The sequence below is a fragment of the Panthera pardus genome, unplaced genomic scaffold (genome assembly GCF_024362965.1).
Source record: "Panthera pardus isolate Hobbes unplaced genomic scaffold, ASM2436296v1 HiC_scaffold_17, whole genome shotgun sequence".
Taxonomy (NCBI): domain Eukaryota; kingdom Metazoa; phylum Chordata; class Mammalia; order Carnivora; family Felidae; genus Panthera; species Panthera pardus.
The window spans coordinates 93,246,961-93,264,353 of NW_026526732.1; the positions used below are offsets into that span (position 1 = coordinate 93,246,961).

Below are 17,393 nucleotides of genomic sequence, written 5' to 3' on the forward strand. Positions count from 1 at the left end.
GAAAAACAGGAACTAAAGTCAGATACTGAAAAGAAAATACAAATGTAGAAGAACTGACAGAAGGTAGAAAAGATATTTTACTGGTTTTTTAAAAAGGAGGGGGGTGTAGAATTTCAGATGTGGAAAGGAAGAAAAGGAAAGAAATCCAACATTTCTGCTATTTGACTGATTTGGCATATTGGCAGAAAGCATTGATTTAATTCCCATGCAGGGTTGGACTCGGGAATCAAGATCAGGACAGCTTGCACCTTCTCTGTGATCAGGAACAATCCTCAGTAGGGCTGACATGGGAAAAGAAAATCATAACCAATCAGTGAGAGTACAGCTCTTCAAAATTACCCATCCTGTATATTGAGGGACAGCAGCGGCTTGGAATGCCTTGGGGTACTATTCTGCTTAACACACAGCAATTCTGCGAACTTCGATTATGTGAGAATGCTTGTGATCTAAGGAACCTTATCTATGAATATGTAAGAGCTAAAACATACAAGATTGTGAGAATGAGAAATGTATTTCTTTAGTGAGAAAAATTGGGACAATGTGAAAACAAGATCTTTTAAAATCCCACTATTATGTTAATAGTGAATGAATTTACTTGTGCTTTAAATGTGAAATATTGGGGCACCTGTGTGGCTTAGTTGCTTAAGCATCTGACTTCTGTTCAGGTCATGATCTCACAGTTCATGAGTTTGAGCCCCATGTCAGGCTCTGTGCTGACAGCTCAGAGCCTGGATCCTGCTTGGGATTCATTCTCTCTCTCTCTCTCTCTCTCTCTCTCTCTCTCTCTCTCTCTCTCTCTCTCTCGCCCCCTCCCCACTTGTGCTTGTTCTCTCTCTCTCTCAAAAATAAACTTTAGGAAAAAATAAAATGTTCAATATTGCATTTGTTATTAGGATATGATTATTCTATTGCATAATGTTATGCGAAAAAAAGAAGAGTAATAATACCTGGGATTAGTGTTTTCAGATCAATTCTTCCAGGTATAATTTTTGTTTGATATTTAATTTTTGTCTTGAATGGCAAATGAGAATTTTATAAGTACTAACAGTAATTTTACATATTTCCTCTTTTAATGTAGTTATGGTAATTAAATACATCTTAAATAGCAAACATTTTTCTGTGTTTTGCTTTCAGAAAGAATTCACTATTAGATCAAACTAAAGACAAGACAACATGAATTTTGAAGCTAGTAGACAATGCTGACAATTTAAATAAAATTTTGAAGCCATTTTTCAGTATGTTTCAAGCTCTATTTGATAGCATGATGTTCTCATGATTTTGATAGAGCAGAAATTAAATACTTTGAGTTTATTCCTATTCGCCACCACCACTAAAACATGACTAGATGTTGACAGTTATCCTAAATGGGAACTGAGAGCCTGACCACTAAGAAACTCCACAGAAATAGTACAATTTTAGGGAAGACAAAATATAAAATTGGGTTATATTGATGTTTGCACACCTCTCAATCTACTAAAATTTATTGACTCTTGTACTTTAAAGGGGTATCCTCTGCAAAGTATATCTATATACCTATTAAAATAAATGTATGACCCAGATATTAGAGGAAAAACTTGAAACAGCTTAAATATACTAATTCCAAACTGATAGAAGTAATAATGTATAGTTAAACAGTATAACACTTTGCAACTTAAAAAGGAAAATGAAGAACTGATAGGGCAGCATGCTAAGAATTATTTTTAGGTGAAAAAGTAAAGAGCAGATGAGCATATCCTAGTAGGTGAAAAGATGAAGTAGAAGGGAGTATGTATGTTTATACAACTATTCTCATTTTTAAAAAACAGTGTACATATTATTTGTACATCAAGTATATGTCTTTTATTGCCTAGATTATTTTCCCACTTTAAAAATTTAATTATAATGATTTTTGAAGATTTCTTTCCCCCTATACTGTTAAGAGCCACAAACTCAAGACTCCTCTGGCTAAGTTTTTTGTTTTTAATACTTCCTCATAATTCCAAAAATCCTGCTTCTCTGCTTATGAAGCAGGGCTTCATAATTGTGAGTGAGTCCATTCTTTCTTCTAAGAAATTGAGGCCAGACAAATGTATGCTAAACAGTGATAAAGTCAGCTAACAAGTAAAATCCCTCAGGCTGAAACAATGTGAATTGCTTGCTGCCTGCCAGGTAAATGATTTTGTAGAACTTTCTGGAAATGAGAGAATGGCAGGAATGAGACAATGAGTGGAGGGTCTTCCTTTCTTCCAACCAGAACTCCCAAAACATGATGGTTAGCAATCACTGTCATATCAAGGTGCCTTTCTCTAAGGATCAGGCTTGATTTTGAGTAAAATTAGCATATCATTCAATCATTAATTCATTCAGAAAAAGGTCTTTAGAGATTACTGCTTGTAATACCAATGACTGGTTCATCACTATATCCTTGTCCAGAGATACCCAAGAGACAATCCAGCAGATTCTTTATACTTACTATTTAAGACTGATAGTAATAAGAAAGGCAATGAAGTTTTACAATATGATTGATTTAAAAGTGTTGAAAACCCTGAATCCTGATTTATTTGTAAGCTTTCATATAGTCATGATTTTTAGAATGAAAGCAATTACAAATTTAATGCTCCTTTTGTACATTACTAATTATATCAGTATGACTATCATCTAATTGTATTTAATGTCCATGTTTATTTGATATGTTTAACCTATTTTACATAAAGTAAAAATAAGTTAAAATGTTATCAGAAGAAATTTTTGTTTCTTTTTAAATCTATTAAAATTGAATAAAGTTTACTTTAATTCTAAAATAGGTGAGGTTATGACATAATTTATAATTTAAGAAAAGAAAAACACTGAAAGTGAAGGGCTGTTAATAGTGATATATCAAATACCAAATTTGACCTTAAAAACAGAATATGTTAAATTAATGCTGTTTTCAAAATTTGATTTATGGCCCTGCTGTTTTAATTGATGGATCAATTAACAGTAATTATTTTTGTATAATCAGCTAGCAGCTGAAATGTGCAACATATTGATTTTTTCAGGTGAGACATAGACTCCCTTAGCAGCTACTGTAGAAGAAAGAAGTAGTGACATTTAATTCAGTCTAATTTATTCCTGAAAGAGATAATTGACTGCAGTTCATGAAGTCTATAGCAAGAGATAGATGAAATGGTGAAATCATTCAGAAACAATGAAATAAAAATTAAAGTAGAATATGGAATACTGAGTAATAAATCCCATGAACTTCAAATTAGCATTGCTTAATGGAAGTTACTTTAAAGGGACAAATTTATACTATGAGTACAAATGGGGAGAATTATCCTAATCTAACAGAATGAAATCTGAGAAAGTTGATTGCAAGATTGGATCAGAAGTGTTAGAATTTATATTATTTATAAAACCAAACATGGTGTGTAATGGAGTTATGAAATGGACCCTAAATATAAACTTATTTTCACTTGCTATTTTTCTTGTTGGTACTGTGGTACATTGGATGTTTAAAAAATTATTCAAATTAGTTTATAAAATATTTCTTGAAAAGTCTACTTGAGGATTATCATTGTCGTTAGGGATAACATGAAGAAATGAGCAAAGATGATCCATCCATTCTTTGTGGACATTGAGGAGAGAGAAGAGAGTTTGGCTTCATCAAAAATATAAATATATGGTTACAACCTGTGATAAACATCATAAGTAGAAATTTCAGGTTGCAAGAGCATTGTAAAACAAAAGAAATGACCTGCCAATTAATATTATTTTGGTTTTGGTAAAAAGTTTTAATAAATTATTTCATTTTCTTCAGCTTTTTTATTCCAATAAATTGACATGGTAATAGGAGATGCAAAAATGACTGAGTCTCTAAACGTCATTCTGAAGATAACTTTTGAATGGACTTCTTTTGTCAAAGTTTTATCTTTATGACAATGTACAAAATAAAAATTTACTCAGTTAAGTTGTTGTTTATTTGTTATTGCAGGAAGATTTTTTTATATTAAAAAGATAATTCTCCTAGTGATTTTTATTAAATAAAAATTCCAAAAACACTACTTCCAAACAGTAATGTAACACTCAGGAGCACTCTGAAGACATCAATTCAGTTGTTTACTATGAATAAGGAATTCTGCCAAAATGAGGAATTTGTGTGTGGGGGGAAGGTAGAAAAACAATGACCAATGTACAGCCTGTAGCTCTACCTAAAATTAAAAAATGTACTCTAAGCCAGTGGAAAATATTCCAGCAGTGGTACATTGACATACAGAATTTTAAAGATGAAAGAAATACCAATTTCATCTTAAGGACCAATGAAAAAGGAAGGCTATCTAGAGGAAATAAGATAGATTTTGACTTGGCACTTTAGGTGAAACTTAGATAGCAAGAGAGGAGCAACAATGCGTAGAAAGTAGTTCAACAAACTGCCTAAATTCAGAATGTTCGGAGTTTTGAAGGAATAGTAATCTTATTGGGTATGAGTGAAGTTAAGGTATTTATTAGGAATCACGATAAAGTGAGCTGGAAAGCAAAGAAGAATTCCATTACCAAGAGGCTTTGAATATAAAAGTAAGGAACTTCAACTTAATTCAAAGGGATTTTGTTGTTGTTTCATTATTTATTAAGGAAGAAAAAAATTACACTGGTAGTAAAATTTGTGGGAAAAAAAATTAAGAGAATCACTTGCAGGTATTTCTAAGGTACCTCTTGGGTAACTCTTGAATGCAAGTCACTTTGAGGAATACACATTTCTAGTAATCAACCTAGAAATAATTCAAGTGCAAGCGGTTTTACCATTAAAATGTAACATGGCCTCATTTTTTTTTTTTTAACTTAGGTTCTTGAGGGTTAAAATAGTCAAAGTAGAGCTATACTTAGCCACATTCTGATTCTTTTATGTAAGAAAACAATTAGGCTTATGGAGGCTGATACATTCAGGTTTCTTAAGTACTTAGAAGAAATTAATTTAGCTTCTCAGAACCACATAGGTGGACTATAGCTCTGTGATCCACCTGAGGTCACATTCTAGAGCTCAGGCATTTTCAACATTTGTAAATCCCACAACTGGAAACCAAACATGATAATTCTCTTTACCCTAGGTTAAACCGCTGATATGTGTTGTTTTTATTTCATCTTATTTTAAACCAGAGTTTCTGTTATTTCTGTTTAAGTTCATGTACTTTTACTTATATTGTGTTTTCTGATCTTGTTATAAATCTAGATCCCAGGATTCCACTCTGTCTACAGTGTCTTCTGTTGCTCCTTCTAGTGCAACAGAAGGGGTTGACTCCACGTGGACCTCCCTCGGCACCCCTCCTGTAGTGCCACCCGTGTGCCAGGAGGACCTGTGTTACAATGGAGGCACTTGTCATCCTGTCTCCGTCTCCAGCGGTACCCTCTCATTCCACTGTGACTGTCCGCTACATTTTACTGGCCGTTTCTGTGAACAAGGTAATCGATCTTCATTTGTTTTTAAAAAGTTCTCTAGAGGTGACAAGAGAATTACAACCTTATAGTAAGCATGTTGACAGAAACAAGAAACATCTGTATGATTTTATTTAAAAATGAATTATGATAGAACACTTTTGGTTCAATATTGTAGAAGCAAACCTAAGATTTTATTTTCTCCGTTAGGATTGCCGTTCAAAATATATTTTCAGCTGCCACAAAAAATAAGAGTTTAGGTGGAAATGTAGTGTTCTTTATGTAGTTTGTTCTAAAATTATGGTGTGTCCATCTTTTGTCAGCATAGAAACAATTAGGGTCTCTTGTATACTATTTTTATTGCTTAATTATTAATCACATCACTGTTTTTTTTGTATTTCGTAAGCAGATCCCCATATTTAAATTATTTTGTTAAGATTGGTTATTTTTTTGATACTTTAGAACATGGTTTTAGCATTAATGGAGCTGTTTATGAATCAAAAGAGAATTTCCCTATTGCAAACATCTAATGGCCTCCTAAGAGTCACTCAGTTAATTAAAGCAGTGATGGGCAATTAGAGCCAGAAACGCCCTGGGCAGATTACAAAGGCATTAGGTCATGATGCATGTCCTTACACTAATAGCTGAAAAGTGACATTGTTTTCTATGTAAAATTAATCACTGGTTCTAAATTGAGGAGGTGAGGATGGGGATTACTATTGGATAGTGATTCATATGGCAGAGAATTTCATTATTTGTCCAAGATTGTGTTTAAATCCTTTTTCAGCACCAAAATGTGAGACCTCTGGAAGCAAACTCATAGGTACATATATGTTATTCAGCTCTTCTTGCCAAATGACCTTGTGTGACTGTTATGTGTTAATATTCAGCCAAGTAAGCAAGTAAATATAGTTAAAAGCAAAAAAAAATGGAAACATGGTCTATTTTCAGTCTCATTGTATAAATAATATGTATCCTTAAAGTCTATTTTTTAACTGTAAAATGCTTTTGAAAACATCACTTTGCTTGATTTTTGAGTGAATATTTTATATGTCTGCAAGATATGAGACTTGCCAATTCTGCTACAGTATGAGACCATTTATACTACATTCTGTAAGTAGAGTTCTAGGAACATAATTTGGACTGTAAAGCTCTTTTAGATCCACACTTAGCCATTTAAATCTCTGAGAAGGCTTTTTCTTTTTTTTAATTTCATGCTAGGTAGAGTTTTAGAAAAATACCCTTCTTAATTATTCTTATTTTTATAATAAATTATTTTATTTATTAATTTATTAGATTAATTTATTAATCTATACTTTGATTTTTAATGTTTTTTTTTTAAATCAGATTTACTAGTGATAGTGAAATTGATGTAATGAAACGAGGAGTCTTTAGTTATTGGCTGTATCTCATGGTCAGTCATACACATTAGACTACAAATGACCCTCCAGCCATAATCCTTATCTCTCCTACTGAATCCCCAGTTCTCCCTCCTTTAACTCCTTACTGAACATCTTTAACACTGGATGTACAGACCTGTACTTTCTCCAGAAAGATATAAATCCAGGCTTATTTGGAGTTAAACCCAAGGCTTGACTGTGGTTTAATTCTATTTGGTGTTTTGGGTTGCAGAATGTAGAAAATTGACCTCAGGAAAAGGACTGGGAATCTCTGTTTATATTTGTTGTTAGGGATATTTTATTTTTCTCTTTTCAGCATTATTAATCACTTCCTGCCTTCTACATTCTAATGTTTTTCCTATTGAATTTATAATATTTTAAAAACTAATAATTGGATTATATGCATTGCAAAAATTAGGTAATCCAGTATAGAGTACTAATTTCTGAGTGCAAAATAATCAGAAACTGTGAGTAAATAATTATTGCCAATTACAGACTTTTTAAAGAACTTTGAGTAATATCTTAGGTTGTGTGATACTCTAACAAAATTTATGCAATAGAACTCTTTTTTTATAGTATGAGTTGTCATAGTATTATCTTTTTCTTTCCTCCTTTTTTGGGAAATATTTCATGTGTAATACTTATAATGCAGTGTAATGTGCGTTTTTAGAATTTGGAATATTATTTCTTTTTTTTTTTTTTAATGTTTATTTATTTTTGAGACAGAGACAGAGCATGAATGGGGGAGGGTCAGAGAGAGAGGGAGACACAGAATCTGAAGCAGGCTCCAGGCTCTGAGCTGTCAGCACAGAGCCTGACGTGGGGCTCGAACTCACGGACCGTGAGATCATGACCTGAGCCGAAGTCGGACGCTTAACCAACTGAGCCACCCAAGCGCCCCTGGAATATTATTTCTAAGTATAAGAATTTTATGTTGTTTTAATCGTTTATCCCTTAAATTTGAATTAAGTACCTTTCTTCTTTCAGTCATAAAGTCAAGAACAGGTTTGTGTTTTCAATCTAATGCTCTAAATATAATTCATACTGGTATGCATTTTACAATCCTGATTGACAAATGAGGATGGGCGCCTAAGACCCATGATTCAGGAATCTAGTACCATGATGAGACTTTTTATAGTATTATCTAGATTGGCCAAATGCCACAATTTCTAAGTGTAGATTTCAATAAACAATATTCTATGCCAGTTTCAGTGTTTCACCTACCTGGTAAAAATCTTGATTTGGATAAACAGTCCCTAAATCAGTCTGTCTCTGTCTCTTTCTGTCTTTCTGTCTCTCTCTCTGTCTCTCTCTCTCACTCTCTCTCTCTCTATATATGTATATTAGAAATATTATCAGTATTAAAATGCTTAGAACTTAAAGATAATTGCTATGAAAATAATTTTTAATGAGTCCTTTATTGAGTACATTCAACAGCTAAAATATATGAAATTATGCTTCCAGAATGAAATTTACATACTATCACTGTGAAGGGTCCCAGTTTTACCAGACACTGCACTAGGTGCTTCATGCATCTTATTTCATTTAACCCTCAGAATAACCCAGCTGAAGTGGGAACTATAAATTAACCCAATTTACAAATGAGAAATCTAAAGCCTAGACTCTGTTAAATTACTCACTGAAGGTCTCATATCTGTCTGTGGTAGAGGTAGGATTAGAAGCAATCTTGGCTGACTCCAGACTTCACATTTAACCATGATGCTCCATTGCTATACTAGTTAGAATATCAAATTTAACATGATAGCAGGGCATGGAATTTCTGAATTTTCTTACTCTTTAGTCTCTACATAAAAAGTATCTATTTCAGGAAAAAAAGAATTTTCTTTAAAAAATAAAACTTTGGGGGTGCCTGGGTGTCTCATTCGATTGAATGTCTGCTTCTTGATTTCAGCTAGGGTCATGATCCCAGGGTCATGGGATTGAACCCCGCATGGGGCTCTACACTGATCACGGAGCCTGTTTAAGATTCTCTCTCTCTCCCCACCCCCCCCCCCCCCACTCCTCGCATGCGTGTGCTCTCTCTTTCTCTCTCAAATAAAATAAAATGAAATTTTGAAAACCAGAAAACTAAAGAAATTAATGTTGATCTACTAAATTTTTACTACAGAGAGGATTATTACTGTGATCCACAGAAAATTAAACTGTAGAGCACATTAGGTGACCTGAAAAGAATCATATCTATCTCTATAATGATTTCAGTAAAACCTGAAATGTAGAAAGTAGAAGAACAAGATTTGAATTTCAGAAAAATCTGTTTATTAATGATGGCAATACAATTCTCTGAAAAAAAAATATATAATTGCACAGGCCTCTATAAGTAAAGATATGTTAGAAGTTGATTTTTTTTTAATTTTTTTTAATGTTTATTTATTTTTGACAGGGACAGAGAGAGACTGAGTATGAGTGGGGGAGGGGCAGAGAGAGGGAAAGGGAGACACAGAATCCGAATCAGGCTCCAGGCTCGAAGCCGTCAGCACAGAGCCTGATGCGGGGCTTGAACTCACGAACCGCAAGATCATGACCTGAGCTGAAGTCAGACGCTTAACCGACTGAGCCACCCAGGTGCCCCAGAAGTTGATTTTTCTTTACAACCTTGCTTTTTTACTTCCAGTTAATATTCTTGTGAGAGGATATTAAAGTATTTTATTTTAACAACTTTGATTTTTCACAGCAAAATTGAGGTTTAAATTAAGTATAGACCGTAATTAAAATTGTGCTGGGTTCAGTAATACAGAGAAGGGATTTTTAGGGCTATGGGACTCAGTAATGGGTCACCCATACACATGTTTCCTTTCTACTTGGCATTACGTAATGTGCTCTATTTTATCAAATCATCCCTATCCAATCACCTAATAGCATTGACTTTTATTGAATTGGTTTGATTTAATATGTGTTTTTTTCTCAACATATGCTATCTTAATTCATATTAGCTAAACCTTGTTGCCTAATTTATCATAATGATCCTGCATCTCACAGGGGAAACATAAGAACATATATTCTTGCTTTGTTTTAGATGGCTGCATGCAGGCAGATGGCTGTCTCCTACTGTAAAGTTCAGAGTGACAGATTTAGAATATCAGTGCCTTGTGCTGGGGAAAAGCGTATGCCTCTGACTATTAATTATAGGATTAACATTTTTAAACAGCCCAATACTTTTTAGTGTTCTATAAAACAGTTTTATAAATAGTGCAATAAAGGAGTATTTAAATGCCATACATTAAAACCAAGAAATCTTTTGTTTTATTTGATATCCTGTCTGTGTATATCCCATATATGTTTAAAGGTCAACTGTACTGAGTAAATTACAAACCTAGAAATAAAAATGAGAGGTTTTAGCAGGCATTTTGTCTTATTATAAAATAAAGAAAAAAAAGATTGCCTTAACACCTGCCTTTGCTTTTACTATATTATTTTAAAGGCATATTAGAGTAGATTGAATTCATTTATTTACTTTAGATCAGGTGACCTAATGTTAGACATTCCAGAGCCAAGAAGGCAGAGAAACAGAGCATTAATCAGCTTCTTATAACAACGATTTATCTCCTTTGCAGGGAACTGATAGTCTACATCATCAGCAAACGGCCAAGAAATGGGTATTGGCATTTTCAAACATAATACTGAAAATTCCCATGTCTGAAAATGTATTTTTCAAATCCTAGAGCAGCGCTGCATATTTGGTAGTAAACAGCAACAGCTGAAATAGTTAAGTTGAAAATGAATGGAGATTGAAGTCAAGGACAGGGGCTGAAAGGAGACAAGAGGGTTTCATTTTTGAAAGCAAGGGTGGGCTGAAGGGCTCCAGTCTTCTCCACTATCAGTTGTAGCACACTCTCCAGCAAGGAGCCCTATGTTCAGTTAGTTGGTGGGAGAAGATAGCTCCCTCCTCTTCTCAGTGATTATAACTATGTAAAAAGTAAATATCCATCAATCTCTCTACTTACACTGGTAATAATCCAGCAATTTCCATATAGGATAAGGAGGGAATACATACACCCTTCTGTCTATCGAAAAAGAATGACATATATTTGTCTCCTTTATTTCCTTAATTAACATCCTTTTATTCCACTACAATTAAACATATTTAAATAAATAAACATTAGGTGAACACCAAACATGTATAACACATTGAGTTAGATATTGGAGGTAGTATGAAATTAAGAAATCATGTTTCGCCTTTAAGTTTGCAAGTATTTGTTCACATGGTGTGTTGAATGGGAGATGCAGGGAAAGGAAGATAAACATAACAAAGGTAGGCTGGCATTTCCCACTTCCTTCTTTAAAGCTACATAGTCTCAGCTCAACAGCACCTCCCCCTTAACAATGTATTACTTAGGACCTATATTAGTTTTCTGTTGCTTCCATAACTAATTATCACACAACTTAGTGATTTCAACAGTACAAGTTTATTATCTTGAATTTCCATAAATCATGGACTGAGCGCCTGGTGGCTCTTTCAGTTAAATGTCCAACTCTTTGATTTCAGCTTGATCATAATCTCACAGTTCATGGGATCAAGCTCCACCTTGGGCTCCATATTGACAACATGGAGACTGGTTGGGATTCTCTCTCTTCCTTTCTCTCTGCCCCTCCCTCTTTCCTCTCTTGTCTCTCTTACTTTTTCTCTTAAAATACATAAATAAACTTTAAAATTCCATATATTAAAGTTCCATAGATAGAAAGACTGACATAATTCTCAGTGGGTTAAAATCAAGATATTGGCAGGGCTGTGTTCCTTTCTGGAGGTTCTAGGGGAGAATCTATATCCTTGCCTTTTCCAACTTCTAGAGGCCTTCTTCATTCCTTGGTTCATGGCCCCCTATATTCATCTTCAAAGCAAACAATGGTGAGCTGAAACTTTTTCATACCATGTTACTCCATCTATGCTTCCACCTCCCTTTTCTATGTTTAATGAGCCTTATTATTTACACAGAGCCCATTCAGATAGATAATCCAGGATAATCCTTGTATCTCAGCATCGGCTGATTAGCAGTTTAAATTCCAACTGCAGCCTTAATGTCCCTTTGCCTTGTAAAATAACATTTGCATAGATCCTAGGAATTAGGATGTGGACATCTTTGCGTTGGGTGGGGGGGGCATTATTCTGCCTACCATAGGACTTGTAGTCATTCCTCAGGGAATTTACTTGATCATATAGTAGAAAAGGAAGTTTATTAGATGGATATCTGATGCTCACAAAATTGGGAAAAGCAAGTGGAACCAACTTGGAAAATATACTCTGAAGGATACTCTGGAGAACTAGGAAACAGGAAGCAGAATGAAGTTCATCCAAAAACAGTTTGGAGCACCACCACCACCACCACCGAAGAAGAGCTTATACTGTCACTGTGTTCTGAATCATTTGCTTAAGATTCAGAGTCCCAAGAAGTATTTTGAAACTGTCTAGTTGGCAAAACCTCAGCCATATGCTAACCCACTGCCTGAGCAGGACAGAAAGAAGAGGGGTAAGAGGAATCATCCTTTACCTTAGGCCTCTAACTGGATCATAAAATCCATCAAGATCCTGAACAATGGGCCTCTCTTTTATTTCCATACAAAAGTAGAGTCATTCACATAAGGTTTTTATAGCACACGTGTACACACACACATGCCATAATATTTTCCTTAAAAATTCTTCAGATATTTCTCCTCCCTGTTCTCATCACTCCCCTATTTTCTGTTTTGTCCTTTAATTCTTGATATTTTTACTTATTTATATTGCAGACCTATTTAGCAAACTTTTTATTGCCATTCCTCCTGCAAACACAACATAAACATCTTATCAAAATATTTTCATAAAGATTGTTCCTTTATCATATCCAGTTTGGGTAATCAGGAAAAATATTCTATGATCAAAAGTGATATCTGGAATGGTACTTAAAAGGATGAATTGGAGGAATTAGAATGAGCAAATTCATGAAGGAAAAGAGAGTTGTCTAGTTTGGCTTGGAAGCAGGGTACATGTGAGATCAGTGGAAAAATAAAGCTGGAAATTCAATAGGACCCATACTGCAGAGAACTCAGAATGACAGATTAAAAGTATTGATTCATTAGCAGTGCATTTCATTCAGAAAAAGACATAATGGTTGGTGCTTGCTTCAGAATCATGAATCTGAGCGTAGGATTTAGAAAAGATATGGTGAGGAGAAAAAGGTAGAGATAAAAATTGGGACATAATTTCAACAGGCTAGAAAAATTGGATGAAAACTCTTTTAATTCTAATGTTTCTAAATAATTTGGAAGTATAACAGCTCTTTATAATTTGGAAGTATAACAGATTTTTATATAGTAAATTACTATACAGAAGTAGTTTAGATTTTTTATCAAAAAATTACAATCCTAGGCCCATATTTTCAGTGCATTATTTTGTAAAAAAAAAAAAAGAAAGAAAGAAAGAAAGAAAGAAAGAAAGAAAGAAAGAAAGAAAGAAAAAGAAAAGTGTGGTATAAAATGTGATTATAAAAGATAAGACAGAGATAAACTCATCCACTTAGAGATATCATTATTGACATCTGGTTGTGTAAGTCTCAGGACCCTATCATAGTCATTCTGTCCAAAAGTGAGATGCAGAGGAGATAAGATGGCAGAGTAGTAAGGGGACCCTGGGCTAGTCTTGTCCCTCGAGCACAGCTAGATTAGTATAAAACGATTTTGAACACCTAGGATATCATTCTGAGGATTAACAGAACAATCTGCGTAATTTGAGGGAGAGAATGCAGCAGATACGTGGTGTAGAGAGGTGAATTAGGGGAGACAAGAGCCATGGTGGCACCGAGGAAAGGGAGCCATTTTTGCAGAGAAGAAAGAGAGAGATGGGGAGAGAGAGCAGTGCATCAGGTTTGCACAAGAAAGCACTCCCCTGAAAGCAGCTAGAGAAAAACAATGAAAACACAACACAGGAGCCTCCACAAGAAAACTGATCCCCAAAACTATCAGTAGGGGGAAAAGGAGAGGGTTTCAATGCCACCAGCTTTATATGAAGGGTGGAGCACAGAGTGAAGTTTCGGAGGTCAGCCCCTGGTGGTGCTCCCAGGAGGAAGCAGGCAGTGATGTCTGAGGATCATGTGAGGAGAAGCAGTTTCCCTGTTTGGAGTGTATTTGGTCGATGTGATACGGCCTCTCCACAGGTGGAAGACCCAGCAGGTGCCATCAAGCCACCTCCTTCACCCATATAGGAACAAAGATGCCTGCTGAGGACAGCAAACACTGGCACCATCTGTGTGTTGCAATTTACCATAAACTCTGGGCACAGCTGCAGCACCATGGCACAACCATTTCCTGGGACAAGTTGGCCCCAGCCATAGCACAGGGACACCCTCCCCCAGAGCACCACTGTGGATTTGAGCCACAGGGGTCTCTGAAGTATGGTGTTTTGAAACACAGCTGCACCTGAGATAAAACTGTGGAGGGAGGCACCACCTGGTGGGTGGACAGCTTGGGCACAGACAGGGGGAATGTGGCCGAGCTGACAGAAGTAGGGAGACCTGGGAGGGGTGAATAATTGCACATTGTGAGAGTATGAACTTCCTGCCCTGGAGACTAGGGATGAAGCCAGAGGTGAAGCCGTTTTCACCATTAGCCCCCCAACACTGATTGACCCCAGTGAGCTAAACAGCACCATCAAGTGGAGAACAGAGCTGTTACACCAAGCCCCACCCCCTGTGCCCTACAGTCACATCTCCACTAGGGCAGGTCAGTCTGAGAATTAGAGCAGCAGGCCCCTTATCAGAAGACCGGCACAAATCCCTTCCACTAGCTTAGTCGGCTGACCACAGAGTACTGCAGAGTTTCAGCTCTAGAGGAAACTGGATCTAGCTTCAATTGTTTTGTTTTATTTTGTTTTTCCTTTGTTCTTTTTTTGTTGTTGTTGCTTTTGTTGTTATTATTTTTCTTTTCTTTTGTTACTTGGATACAGAAAGAGCAAAATATTGTATTTTTTAATTTTATTTTTAATTTTTAATTTTTAAATTTTTTTTCTCTCTTTTCTCCTTTCTTTTCCTCTCAAGCTTCTCTTAACAAACAGACCAAAATACACCTAGGATCTAGCTTTCTTTATTTGATTTTTTTTTTAATTTTTTAAAATTTGTATTTCATTCTATTGTTATTATTACCGTTTTTTCTTCCTCCAAAATGAAAAGATGGAGGAATTCACCTCAAAATAAAGAACAGGAAGTAATAACAGTCAGTGATGTAATCAATACAATATTGTACTAGCACAAAAACAGGCACATAGATCAATGGAACAGAATAGAAAACCCAGATATGAACCCACAAGTATATGGTTACCTCATCTATGACAAAGCAGGAAAGAATATCCAATGTATAAAAAGTCTCTTTAACAAATGGCATTAGGAAAACTGGACAGCAACATGTAGAAGAATGAAACTAGACCACTTTCTGACACCATACAAAAATAAATTGAAAATGGATGAAAGACCTAAATGTGGAACAAGAAACTATCAAAATCCTTGAGGAGTACACAGGAAGCAATGTCTTTGACTTTGGCAGCAGCAACTCCCTACTAGATACATTGCTGAAGGTAAGGGAAACAAAAATAAATATGAACCACTGGGACTTCATCAACATAAAAAACTTCTACACAATCAAGAAACAGAGAAGGAAAAGGAAACAATCAAGAAAACTAAAAGACAGCCTATGGAATGGGAGAAGTTATTTGCAAATAACATATCTAATAAAGGGTTAGTATCAAAATCTATAAAGAACTTTTCAAACTCAACATCCGAAAAACAAACAACCCATTTAAGAAATGGGCAGAAGACATGAATAGACACTTTTCCAAAGAAGACATCCAGATGGTTAACAGACACTTGAAAAAATGCTCAATATCACTCATCATCAAGGAAATACAAATCAAAACCACAGTGAGATACCCCCTCACACCTGTGAGAATGGCTAAAATTAACAACAGGTATTGGTAAGGATGCAGAGAAAGGAGAACTCTCTTGCACTGTTGGTGGGAATGCAAACTGGTGTAGCCATTCTGGAGAACAGTATGGAGGTTCCTGAATAAACAAAAAATAGAACTACCCCGTGATCCAACATTGCACTATTAGGTATTTACCCAAAGGATGCAAAAATACAGATTTGAAGGAGTACATGCACACCAATGTTTATAGCAACATTGTCAACAATAGTCAAATTATGGACAAAGCCCAAATGTCCATTGACTGATGAATGGATAAATAAGATGTGTACACACACACACACACACACACACACACACACTAGGATATTACTCAGCCATCAAAAAGAATGAAATCTTGCCATTTGCAATCACATGGATGGTGTTAGAATGTATTATGCTAACTGAAATAAGTCAATCAGAGAAAGACAAATACCATATGATTTCACTTACATTTGGAATTTAAGAAACAAAATAGATGAACACATCTTCAGGAAGGGGGCAGGAAAGAGAAGAGAGGGAAACCACAAGAGACTCTTAATGATAGAGAATAAACTATGAGTTCACAGAAGGTGGTAGTTGGGAGATGGGCTAGATGTGACATTGCATTGTTGTTAAACAGATTCATCATTCACACTGGTACACCCTTATTCGGGTGGTGTTTTCTACAGAATTTTGTGCTGTTGCCCACATTTTAAACATCTCCCTAATCTCATTTGAAATGAGGCATTCCTCTACCTTTTTCTTCTCCTCTTCTGCTGACGACATAACTTCTTTCTGTTGCTCGTGATGCAGATCTATCCATTCGTCAGCTCCTGGCCATGTTTTTCCACCAGCTCTTGAATGTTGTCCTTATTCATGTCCAGTCCTGTGGTCTTACCCAAAGACACAATTTCATCAACAACTGGTGGCTTCTGTTCATAAGCAAGCTCCTCTAAGTCATGTCCAAGAACACAGGCTGGTTTTCTCCAAACAGAATTGAGGGTTCTCTTGGTGGCTCCATTCCAGGCTTTATCAATGATCTTGAGACAGTTCATGATGTGGAAATGACTTTTCCAAAACTCTCAGAGGGTAAGGTTTGTTCCTTCAGTCATCTTGAAGCATCGCTGAAATAGTGCTTTAGTATAAAGCTTTTTGAGATTTAAAAAGCTGATCTATGGGCTGGAAGATTGGAGTGGTGTTGGGAGGAAGGAGCTTGACCTTAATGAACTCAAATTCCCCCAGTAATTCATCCTCCAAGCTTGGAGGATGAGCAAGAGCATTATCCATAAACTGCAAGACTTTGAGTAGCAGATCCTTTTCTAAAAGGTATTTCTTCACTGCAGGACCAAAGACCTCATTGATCCACTCAACAAACAAGATACAAGTGATCCAAGCCTTCTGTTGGACCTCCACATAACGTTAACTGGCTTTTCTTTTTTTTTTTTTAATTTTTTTTTTTTAACGTTTATTTATTTTTGAGACAGAGAGAGAGCATGAACAGGGGAGGAGCAGAGAGAGAGGGAGACACAGAATCCGAAACAGGCTCCAGGCTCCGAGCTGTCAGCACAGAGCCCGACGCGGGGCTCGAACTCACGGACCGTGAGATCATGACCTGAGCTGAAGTCGGACAATTAACCGACCGAGCCACCCAGGCGCCCCTGGCTTTTCTATACCTACATTTC

At 35.8% G+C, this 17,393-nt stretch overlaps 1 protein-coding gene across 1 annotated transcript in view; it reads left to right on the forward strand.

Moving 5' to 3' along the window:
• Positions 1 to 17,393, forward strand: part of LOC109248190 (protein eyes shut homolog) — a 784,935-nt gene that overhangs the window by 331,456 nt on the left and 436,086 nt on the right. Inside the window, exon 9 of the mRNA XM_053905310.1 lies at positions 5,186 to 5,415. Coding sequence (XP_053761285.1) covers positions 5,186 to 5,415 — 230 coding nt within the window. The remainder of the gene's footprint in view (positions 1 to 5,185; positions 5,416 to 17,393) is intronic.